Source organism: Carassius gibelio, chromosome A9 (genome assembly GCF_023724105.1).
Source record: "Carassius gibelio isolate Cgi1373 ecotype wild population from Czech Republic chromosome A9, carGib1.2-hapl.c, whole genome shotgun sequence".
NCBI lineage: Eukaryota > Metazoa > Chordata > Actinopteri > Cypriniformes > Cyprinidae > Carassius > Carassius gibelio.
Window position 1 is genome coordinate 20,902,792 of NC_068379.1, and position 11,624 is coordinate 20,914,415.

The window sequence follows — 11,624 nt, forward strand, 5'->3', positions numbered from 1 at the left end:
AAACTCTTCTCAGCAAAAAGTGCAGTGCGAGTCGCATACTGTGGCGCACTCGACTCTGATCTCCACAGCAGAGTTTTTAGGTTGCAAAAATATCACTTGCGCAGTTTGCAGGTCAGTTACGCACTCAACCGCATCGTGCCCGCAGGTTAACCCTTCCACTCTTCCCTACGTGGGAACAAACACCGCTAAATCCACCAGCTACGTGCCTCGGGCAGCAACCACCCACGCAAACCAGGACTCCGCATTCGACGAAAGCCGACAGCCCTGTAACCATTTTAACAAGGGTAAATGTAACCGAGCGCACTGCCGGTTTATGCACGCCTGTAATTTCTGTGGCGGCACTCATGCCCGCATCGTATGTCCAGTTTACAAATCTGTGAATAAAAAATCTCAAAATTATCTGGCGACTCCTGTAAATATTTCGCGCATGCACTTCGAACTAGCTCATCACCCAGACGCCGAATTTACTCATTATCTGCTGTCAGGATTAAAAAATGGCTTTAAACCCGGCTTAGAGTGCCCACTCTCCCAAAACATCACATGTAATAATCTTCAATCTGCCCTCATAGAACCTGAAGTCGTAAACAAACTGATCAAAAAAGAAGTTGAGTCAGGCTTCATGATCGGTCCGTTTGACAATCCTCAATTTGATCTGTTTCGTATTAGCCCCATTGGAGAGGCTACAAGGAAATTCTCGGGTAAAAAACGCCTAATAATCGATCTGTCAGCCCCGCACAATTCCCTGTTCCCAAGCATAAACAGCTTGATCCCTCTCGATGAATTTTCGTTGAAATACCATAACATAGATCAGGCTATCGACATAATCAAAATCGTAGGTCGGGGTGCTTGGCTAGCAAAAATTGACATTACATCTGCTTTCAAAGTAATGCCCATACATCCAGATTCATGGCATCTATTTGGAGTTTGCTGGCTCGGGAAATATTATTTCGCAGTGCGTTTAGCTTTCGGATGCAAAAGCAGCCCAAAAATTTTCGACATGCTATCAGAAGCCGTCTGCTGGATTTTGGCGAACAACTACGCCATTCCACACCTCATTCACTTGCTAGACGATTTTTTAATAGTCTCGCCTCCCAATGCCATCCCAGCCGCACACATCCTCACAGTCCAAAACGTTTTTTTCTGAGCTAGGAATTCCTATCGCAGAGGAAAAAACCATGGGCCCCACTATATCAATCGAGTTACTAGGAATTAATTTGGATTCAGACAAATTCCAAGCATCCCTGCCCAAAGAGAAAATTGACCGAATAATTCTCATCTCCTCGGCTTTCTTTAAAAAATCTAATTGTTCAAAACGCAAACTCCTATCCCTGCTCGGACATTTAAATTTCGCAATGCGCATCATTCCGCAGGGCCGCCCCTTTATATCGCATCTCCTCTCACTCGCGTCCTCCGTTCACTCACTAGAGGAACTTATTTCCATAAATCAAGCATGTCGCGACGAACTCTGGTTAACATTTCTAAACAAGTGGAATGGCCTATCCTTTTTCTATAACAACTTGGTTTCGTCCCCGACCCATATCCAACTGTACACAGACGCCGCCCCCTCAATCGGTTTCGGGGGATTTTTTCAAGGTCGTTGGTTCGCGGCTCCGTGGCCACCGCAGCTCCAGGACATATCTCAATCCTCAGCTCTATTCGAGCTCTACCCTCTCGTAGTAGCTGCTTTTCTGTGTGGGAAAGAATGGGCCGCTAGTAGCATTTTAGTGCATTGCGACAACGACGCAACAGTGCATTGCATTAACAAAGGCCGTTCCCATTCACCGGCTCTGATGCCACTGTTAAGGTGTCTCACCTGGATTTCAGCTTGCGACCAATTTATCATAACTGCTAAACATATCCCTGGGTCAGAAAACCAAATCGCTGACTCCCTGTCTCGTTTTCGGTTTCAGAAATTCAGGACGCTGGCTCCAGAGGCGGATCAATTCCCAACTCCAGTACCTCGTTATTCAGAACTAATATTCCCGTAACCCACCCGTTAAAACCCCTGCTTGACGCATCGCTTGACACTATCCTCAAAGCAGTTTCTCCCAGAACCCTCCAATCCTACGTGAATATATACAGCAGTCTCACCTCTATTCATTTGACAGTCTTGCAGCATCCCTTCTCCGCACTTCTAGTCCTAAACCACTTACATAGGGTAGGGGGGAGTACTCTGGGTTTGGGCCGAACTCCGAGCTCGGAGCCCTCCCTCCAGACAGCAGGCCAAATAGGCATTAAACTTTACCCTCCAAATTGTATGTAAGTGTGAACTCGTGAATTCAGGGGAGGAAGTAGGAGAACATAAGCTGAAACATTTTTTCACATTTTTGCATTCTCCTACAGTTTCGACTGCATCACATCTGATGCCTGGTTTCCTTTTGGGGTTTTCTTCCCCCAACCCACAATGGAGCAATGAACATTAGTTGGTGTTTTTCCATTCTTCTTAAAAAGAACGTTCACAAATTTGCTCAGTTGGGCTTTGTTCTTCAACTGCAAACAGCTAAATAATTTAAAATACCTTTAGTAACATGATATCATAACTGTAGTTCATCTCATTGTTCCATTCAAACATAGGATGTCAAATGTATTTCCTCACTGGGATTCTCTGCTGGCTCTTCTTCTTTATGATGTTGTGAGCTCCCAGAACAACCTCAAAGTGATCTCAACGAGAGAAGACACTATGGCTGTGGAAAAAAATCTAAACTGTTTAATGAAGGTATTTTGGTCTTAATGTATATAGCTAACACAGATTTACACATGAAATGAAAGTCTCAATGCAAGGCAGGTCTCAAATAATTTTGAAAAGCATTATAATGCAGCCTGGGCCACTGTCAGTACATAATCCTCTCTGATCAGAATCCCTCCACATGTGTGATGTTTGTTGATCTGAATAGACACCATGTATTGGCTTAGCCTATAAATGGGCGTTGGGATGCAGTCTCAAATAAAAGTCTTGATGGTTTGGAGGTTCGGTGGTGTAGGAGTCATGATCACCTTCTTCCGGGTTTGAACATGGTATGGTAATTTGAACATGGCATGGTAATTTGCATATGGAATGGGTGTTGATGCAAAATTAGTAAAGATTCTTAGAACACTAATATATTGTACAAACATATAATATAAACTCTTGTTTAGATCATCAGAAGACGAATTCATAGATACTTAACATGGTAAGATTAAATATAGGTAGGATTACATGAACGAGCGCTTCTATCATGAGCTTGCATAACACAGTATACGATACAACAGACAATATACAAAAACAGTAACAACATACACAATGACCTGAAGTATACTGTATGTGTGTTCATGCTAAGAAAGGTTTTCCTCTGAATGAATTATTGAAGAGTCCATTTTTATGGGCATTATGTGTGTGTATTAGAGAGACTTGAGCAGTGCTTTAAGTGGGCCGGTATGCACTGGTACTCAGTCCCGCCACTTCCAAATATATCTCTTGAGCATACCGCCACCTCTCCCTGCGCCCAGAACGTGCTTTTAGAGTACTGGTATGCTCATTTGGATATCTGTTTTAATAGAGGTTTAATCCTTTTGTGATGCTGCTTTTCAGAGCGCCCTTCACAATGCACGCTTCTTAATTCGTCCCACCGAGAGCGGAGACTACATTACCCATACACCCTTGAGTTTTACAAGTGAAAAGAGCATGCGTCGCTTTTGCCGCTGTCAGTGTCAACCACTCGACGTGGTCGGAGAGGGTGTGTGAAACGTGCACACACGGCTCGGTAAAAATACAAATACAGTGAACAACAATATGCTCTCCTGGCTTCAGACTCTGAGTACTAAAAGAACACTGTCAGAATCAGATGACTCGCTGGCTGACATCCCACCAAGCCAGAATGATATCGCTGGAGGTCAGACGCAAGCTAATGAAATAATGCAGTAGCTCTTTTTAAGGGTATTTTTCTCAAAATCCTTTTGCACATTTTATTTATGTTCAGTAGCTCTTTCTAATGGTATTTTTTCAAAATCCTTTTACACATTTTATTTATGTTCAGTAGCTCTTTCTAGCTCAAGCAAATCCACAAAAGAATGAAAGGATTTATTATTTTTTATAAGGTCGTCTGTTGACTGCTGTAAATGAAACCCCTTCAATATAGTTGTTGTTACCTCAGGGGATGAGGGGAGTCATCAAAAAAAAAAAAAAAAAATAAATAAAATAATAATAATAATAATATATATTATAATAGAGTACAGGCACCTTTGGGGCCACTTAAAGCACTGGACTTGAGTAAGAGTTGCTCTGCCTGCATTCCTTTGAGCAATAAAAAACTAGTGTTATTAGATGGTTTGTCTTTGGTTGCTATGGAATGAATTATTGACTTTTTAATTACCAATTTATTTAATTATAAAAATATTTAACAGCAAATAATTTATGATGACTTATTTGTCAATAAAATTGACCACACACGTATTTTTCTGAACTGAATTATCACTGCCACATGATTCTCTAATTCTGAGGTGAGCAGATACATAATTGTGACATCTAACTAGAACGTTGTCAACTTACACTCAAAATACACCTCTAGTTTTCATACCTCTCACCACATGCTTGCATGCAAAGAAAGGGGCTTCATAGGTGGAATTTTCACAAGGGCACTCAGAGAGCAAAGAGGTGTGAAATGAGTTGAGCAACAACAGGTTTCTGCAGAAACGCTACACAGTTAACGCAACCATTATTTACAGCACAATGTGTGCAATTTATTTGTTTTATTTTGCCCATTTAAAAGCAAAAAGTGTGAAAGTGTGAAGCATGTATAACTGCAATCAGGCTACACAGGTTTTCGCTGTTGAATTGACTCTTTTTGTCAATGCTATTTTAGGTAACAAGATCGATCAAATTGGCACATGCAGCTATGATGGCAAATATATGAAGCCTACAGTGGGTACAAAAATTATTTAAACTGTGATCAGATGTAGTCAAAAAGCAGACAATGTTTCCTTCGAACTGGTTGTCTTTAGAATACAAATTGTATGTAATCCCAGGCTATCAGAAGCACATCTAAAACCTAAAACTCATTTCATTCAAATGTTTCATAAAATCCTTTCTGGATTACAATCCGCCATTAAATTTTTTTTTTTTGATATTTAATTATTCTAGCTGTTGTGAGAAAAGGCTATATACGATGCACCACTTGCACCACCTCACATGTCATAGCCTAGTAGCCGGAACAACTTCTTTGTTTACAAAAAAAAAAGGTATGTAAAGTAAGGTGATAGTTTTGAACACTGGCTGGTAATGTACTTGCTCAAATATTGGTTTTAGATCATTTTTAGCCAAAAAAAGTTATGGACTGCAGCTTTAAAGGAGAAAAAAGTGAATTTCCTTGCATGGAGTAATCAGAGCCTAGACTTAACCCAATGAAAATCTGCAGAATGACTTGAAGACTGCAGTCCACAAACGGTCAGCATCAAATTTAACTGAACTTGAGCAGTTCTGCAAAGAAGAGTGGGCAAATTTTGCAAAGTCTAGATGTGCAAAGTTAGTAAAGACAGATATCTCATATCTCAACAGACTGAAGGCTGTAAATAAAGCAAAAGGTGATTTAATAAAATGATTTTGATTCTGTTGTTGTTGTTGTTTCTTTTTTCTAACATGTTGGTGTTATATATTTCACTTGCATGTTCTAAGTTGCACTGAGTGAATAAAGCCTGACCAAACAAAAACTGTGTCCGACTCTAAGATTGCAATTTAAGCAAATCACTTTTTTAATTTAATTTTAAAGAGGGGTGAGGGGGTGATTCTTTTCTATACCCACTTGTACAGTCGCCATTAATGGTATATGAAGCAATTCCTTGTGGTTTGGTATTGCAGATAAGAGGGCTCCCTGAATCCCCCTATGAATAAGATGGATAGAGAAATACATTGATATAATATAATATAATATAATATAATATAATATAATATAATATAATATAATATAATATAATATAATATAATATAATACCAAACAAAAACCATGTTTCCCATCTGAAACACTGCAGATCATTCTCTCAGAGCTGAAGTAATGCATCCACTTGTATTTACATTCAGTGCTGAACTGCAGTTTGAGACTGACTTCCCGCATCACATCTGATGCCTGGTTTCCATTTGGGCTTTTCAACCCCCAACCAGCAATGGAGCAAAGAACATTAGCTGGTGTTTTTCCATTCTTCTTAGGAAGAGGCTGAACTTTCACATATTTGCTCAGTTTGGCTTTGTTCTTCAGCTGCAAATAGCATAATAATTTATAGAGAGCAAACAAAGTGCATAATACAGAGTTACAGTAGACAAAGGTGAAAATACCTTTAGTAACATGATATCATAACTGTAGTTAATTTCGTTGTTCTGTTCAAACATAGGATGTCGGATGTATTTCTTCACTGGGATTCTCTGCTGGCTCTTCTCCTTCTGCGTGATGTTGTGAGCTCCCAGAACAACCTCAAAGTGATCTTTACGAGAGAAGACACTACGGCTGTGGAAAAAAATCAAAAACCATAATGAAGGTGTTTTGGTCTTTAAGCAATTGAATAACTAAAACACATATTTACAGATAAACTAAAAGTATTGAGGCTGAAACAGTCTTTTTGAAAAGCATCATAAGTATTCCTTCACATGCAGCCTGGGACATACTCACTTCAAACAGTGGGCCGCTGTCAGTACATAATCTTCTCTGATCAGCATCCCTCCACATGTGTGATGTTTGTTGATCTGAATAGATGCCATGTATGGCCTGGAATGAGGTTTAGCCTCTTTTCCTCCAATAATATCACTTTCCATCCCTTCTGTGACAAAAACATGAGAAAGTCACACCATTACAAGACTTAATACTTGTAGCTTTAAATATTTATTAGTTATCCAACATTTTTACATTTTAAACATTTTAAAAAACAAATACAATACAAATTGTGGCACAATACAAATTATGGAAAAAAGGAATGAATGATATCTTACCAGCCAAAGAGATAACAAGGAGAAGAAAAGAATAATGAACCATGGTTCCAACCAACCAACAGTCTGTGCTTAAGCATTAAGTGCTGCCAAAATACTCAAACCTACCCTCTACTCTCACTAGTAGTAACTCCTCCCTCTCTTACCTCAAACCACAAATGTGTGTTCAAAATAACAAGTAGGCCATAATTCAGAAGGTAGTAATAGAGTTACAGGAAAAGAGTAAGTTATGTAGTAAAGTGTAAGTTGTCGGGTTGTAGTTGTACCCAAAGAAACACACATTCTTTTTAGAAGAGGTGTTTGTAACAAGAAACGCTTAATTGAAGATCACTGCATTTGTGCTTTGCATTACTTTTGTGGGACAAATTAATAATTGCAGTTACTAACTTTTCTGTCATTTCATAGCATTTTATATATAATGGTATGATAATCTATAACTTTCATCATCAATCATAATCAACAATGTTCTGTAACTTCCTGTGGACCAGGAAGTTCTACAGCTGCTTTTATTTTTGACTTGGGACTGTACAGGTTTTGCTTCAAAAATAATTTTATTATTTGCATTTCAATATGTTTGTCTTTTCAATATCTTTAATTTTGTGAGATGTAAATTATCCTTTTAAAATGTATATGCAAATTAAATGGGTTATATCATACAGGACTGAGAAAAATAAAAAGTAAAAATAAATTGTTCTTAACCATATGCATGACATTCCATAATTATGGAAATAGCATCGGGAACAGCCAAGAATTAATAAAAGAGCTTTTTAGGCTTAAACACATGATGGATAATTTGTTTGAGTAAATTATGCTATTTCAATCACTTAATGTTTTGTTTAATCCACGGGAGGAAGGCAGATATTTTCATATAGACTTCAGGGTATTTCTTGTTTGTACAGTCATTAGGATATGTGTATGCAGCCATTCCTTTAAGTTCAGAGTCACAAAACAGAGGACTGCCAGAATCACCCTAAAGAAACAATTGAAAGACTTCAAATGTAGTCTGCCACAATGTGAAATTATGTGAAATATAAGATGGCATAATTTTTTTGTTAATTATTAAAAGTGATAGTTGCAGTACCTGACAGAACGCCCGTTTCCCATCTGAGACACTACAGATCATTTTCTCAGAGTTGAAGTGGTGTTTCCACTTGTTTTTGCATTCAAAGCTAAACTGTAGTTTGAGGCTGACTTCCCACAGAACATCTGAGGCTCTTCCTCTGGGTTTTTTCATGCCCCAGCCAGCAATGGAGCACTCCACATGGGCAGGAATACCCTCATTGTTTTCAGGCAGCTCAATAACATCCACAAACTCATTTCGCACAGCTTTGGTCTTCATCTGTAACATTTCAGTCAGTGAATACCTCTGAGTTAAAATAAATAATAATAAACGGTAGCACTTTATTTTACAGTCCTGTTCCCCATGTACATACTATGTACTTATTATAGTAATTTCAATAACTACGTAATAACTAGGTACTAACCCTGAACCTACCCCTAAACCTAACCCTACCCCATGTAGTTACCTTGTATTACCAGAACTTTCTTAGATAAATACACTGCAAGTACACTATAAGTACACGTACTGTAAAATAAAGTGCAACCTAATAAACATTTATGATCCACCCAAAAAAGGACCATTTGAGCACCAATTATACCTTTAGTAACATGATATCATAGGTCAAGGCATCATTCTCATACTTAGGATGTATGATGTACTTGTCTACTTGGATAATCTGCTGGCTGTCCTCGTTCTGGCTAATATTGTGAGCTCCCAGAACAACTTCTAAGAAGTTGGTGGACTTGCTGTGAAACATACATTGTTGAGGTTATTTTAAGAGGTGTTAACTGCAGAGCATTATGTTAGTACACTGTTTAAAACAATCCAGATACAGTCTGCAATACCTCATCATAGTCAAATACTTATTAATTGCATATATACTCACTCCAAACAGTGGGCCGAAGTCAGCACATAATCATCACTTATCAGCATCCCTCCACACGTATGCTGTCTTCTATACTGAAGAGATGCCATGTATGGTCTGGAATGAGGTTTAACCTCTTTGCCACCTACAATACCACTCTCTAACCCTCCTGTGTGATCATGATACAAGAGGTTTTAATTTAAATTTTCCGTAAATAAATCACTGAAACTTCTTGCAAGGCATTTATTAACAAAATAATTTGTGGAATCGGCCTTATTGATGTAAGACATGAATGTCTTACCAGACAGAGAGAAGACAGAAATCAGGAGAGAGACGGTGAGCAGCATGATGTACGACTATGCTGATGCAGGAATAGAATTTCACCTATTATATGTGGTCTGCTCTTATATGTGACAGAGTATGTAGGTCAGAGACTCGTGTTACCTACCCCACACATATGAAAGCAAACAATGGAAATTTGTAGGGGAAAGATTTAATTTGCATGTATTAATAATAGTGAGTTCTTAGAATTGTTTGTTGTTTGTTTGTTTTTTAAAGTAATGTGAACATCTAAAAAACAAAAATGTCCAGTCGTCATTTACTGTCCCATATCATTCCAAACCTGCATTACGTGCTTTCGTTAAACAGTTTTGGTGAACACTGACCTCCATTATATGGAACGGCAAATGTATTTTTCAAAATATCTCCTTTATCCTTGACAGAAGAAAGTACTATAAGTTTGAAACAACATGAGGGTGAGTAAATAATGACAGAACTGTAATTTTATGTGGTTGGAGTATATGCTTAACCATATGCATGACATTCCATAATTATGGAAATACCATCAGGGAATAGAGAGTATCTCTTTAAGAACTATGTGAACAATATAACTTCCACATGAATGCTCTAGAGATAGATTAGAGATATAATTATCACTGTCAGTAATATAAAACCTCCCACCTTGTCATGTTGCTTGTTGTGTGTCAGTCAGTAAGTTGTGAGATAAAGGCTGTGATATCGTTTTCTTTTGGCCCACAAACCCATTCATACTCTGAGTCAGTTTGCCCATTCTGATGAATCATTTGAGTGTGTTCTCAAGTTTCCACCTTTTTTTTTTTTATGACAAGTGGTTCTTACATGTTTTGTTCAGTTGCAAAAAGAATCATGGAGTTACTGTAGAATCTTCCCTCCAACTCTAAAAGAACAACATATATAATTACGGCAAAACAGCATTGAAACTTATTGCATTTTTCATAACATACATTTTTATTTTTTTTACTAAAATGTTAACCTTGACTCATCACACTGAGTCAGATTGAATTTACAGAATTACAAAAGCAGGTTACACTTTTTTTTTTAAATAAAAATTAATTAATAAACTACTGCATTTATGGCTGTTTATGACCTAATTAATGGCTGAGATCATCACAGGCCAGCGACCCTGAAGCCTCCAGTTGAGCTTGTGCTATATGGCCCCAGAACTTATTTTAGTTACTCTGTTCTAAGACAGTTAGTGATTTCAAGAAAAGCAGTTTGGCTTTATCAGCTTTTCTTCTTGGTCTTTATAAACGGCTGGTGCAGTAAGTTACCTTTTTTTGAGTAAAAGGTAATGCAACCAGTTTCTCTGTTTATAGTATAATTTCAGAGGTTTTATTAAAAGAACAATCTATGCTTAAAGGGGGGGTGAAATGCTCATTTTCACTCAATCTCCTGTTAATCTTGAGTACCTATAGAGTAGTACTGCATCCTTCATATCCCCCAAAAATATTTAGTTTTATTATATTTATAAGAGAAAGATAGTCTGTACCGGGTTTTTTCTCGGAAAAACACGAGTGGCTGGAGGCGTGACGTGTGGGCGGAGCTAAAGAATCATGAGCGCGAGTAGGCTTTTGCGTTGACGGAAGCTGTGACATTACTGTGAGGAAAAAAACCATCATCCAAAACAAACCATGGCTAACAGTCAGATTGAGTGTATATTTATGATTCAGAATCAGATCCCGAGGCTGAAATTGAACAAGAGCAGCATCAGCAAGGACTACCGCAGGACGTCTCTATGTAGTATGTATTAAAACTGTATATATTTGCTTAACGGTTTTGGAAAATGACTAGGTTCCACTTTATGTCGTCTTTTTTTTTTCTTTAAAAGCTGTACATGTGGGAAGTGCAGTTTAATGCCAACATCTCATGTTGTTTACTTGATGTGCTTACGCGCCGATAGCTAAGTTAACAACACAGAGATATTTGAAGCAGTTTTACTCACCGCATGCGGTTCCAACACACGATCGTGACCCTTTTTCATTGGGACTGCATCATCCTTAAGAAATAAACGATACGCAAATCCGGCGTCAAACTGGGCCTTGTTTGTAAAACAAGCATCTTCGAAATGCAGGGAACAAACAAAAACACTTGCACAACTCCGTTGATGCTCTGTAAAAATAAACTCCATCCACTGGTCCCTTAATGCTGTTTTTTTTTGGTAATCTGTGCAGGGTTGTCTTGACCTGGCAACCAAAAACACACTTCTTTTGTGACATTTCGCTCTCGCTCTGATCAGTGAATCGCTCTGCTCTGCTCTACGGGAGCGCGCACTCTTCCGGGAGAAGTGCCCTTAAGACCCATATAAGGAAATTCCGCTCCATCTAACGTCACACAGACTCATTCTCGAAAAAAAACTTTCCGAAACTTGTGACAAACCGGAAGGAGTATTTTTTGAAACTTTGTCCATGTTTAGCATGGGAATCCAACTCTTTACC

At 38.3% G+C, this 11,624-nt stretch overlaps 2 protein-coding genes across 3 annotated transcripts; both read right to left on the reverse strand.

The window, feature by feature from the left end:
- Positions 1-5,709: 5,709 nt before the first annotated feature.
- On the reverse strand, positions 5,710-7,187 carry LOC128019932 (granzyme B). Of its 2 annotated transcripts, none has more exons than XM_052606301.1 (5): positions 6,950-7,187; positions 6,633-6,780; positions 6,302-6,470; positions 5,964-6,224; positions 5,710-5,853 (listed from the first exon to the last, which is right to left on the reverse strand). In XM_052606301.1, the coding sequence occupies exons 1-5, from the start codon at positions 6,990-6,992 to the stop codon at positions 5,725-5,727; spliced, it is 750 nt and encodes a 249-aa protein (XP_052462261.1). In that variant the 5' UTR covers positions 6,993-7,187; the 3' UTR covers positions 5,710-5,724. The 2 variants fall into 2 exon arrangements, with proteins under 2 accessions (XP_052462261.1, XP_052462262.1); XM_052606302.1 differs by having other exon boundaries at positions 5,759-5,853; positions 6,044-6,224.
- A 187-nt stretch (positions 7,188-7,374) lies between these two features.
- On the reverse strand, positions 7,375-9,311 carry gzm3.2 (granzyme 3, tandem duplicate 2). Its single transcript, XM_052606303.1, has 5 exons — positions 9,173-9,311; positions 8,893-9,040; positions 8,605-8,752; positions 8,028-8,285; positions 7,375-7,916 (listed from the first exon to the last, which is right to left on the reverse strand). Exons 1-5 carry the CDS (start codon positions 9,216-9,218, stop codon positions 7,767-7,769), a joined length of 750 nt encoding a protein of 249 aa, XP_052462263.1. The 5' UTR covers positions 9,219-9,311; the 3' UTR covers positions 7,375-7,766.
- Positions 9,312-11,624: the final 2,313 nt, after the last annotated feature.

What these genes read in the sequence shown, in the direction of transcription:
- LOC128019932 (XM_052606301.1), bottom strand. Translation starts at nt 6,992, where the DNA reads ATGGTTCATTATTCTTTTCTTCTCCTTGTTATCTCTTTGGCTG. An exon ending in CCTTGTTATCTCTTTGGCTG is followed by an intron (nt 6,781 to 6,949) that starts GTAAGATATCAT and finishes TTTTTGTCACAG; the next exon opens with AAGGGATGGAAAGTGATATT. An exon ending in ATGATATCATGTTACTAAAG is followed by an intron (nt 6,225 to 6,301) that starts GTATTTTCACCT and finishes TGCTATTTGCAG; the next exon opens with CTGAAGAACAAAGCCAAACT.
- gzm3.2 (XM_052606303.1), bottom strand. Translation starts at nt 9,218, where the DNA reads ATGCTGCTCACCGTCTCTCTCCTGATTTCTGTCTTCTCTCTGTCTG. An exon ending in TTCTGTCTTCTCTCTGTCTG is followed by an intron (nt 9,041 to 9,172) that starts GTAAGACATTCA and finishes ATGATCACACAG; the next exon opens with GAGGGTTAGAGAGTGGTATT. An exon ending in GGAAACGGGCGTTCTGTCAG is followed by an intron (nt 7,917 to 8,027) that starts GTACTGCAACTA and finishes TTGTTTCTTTAG; the next exon opens with GGTGATTCTGGCAGTCCTCT.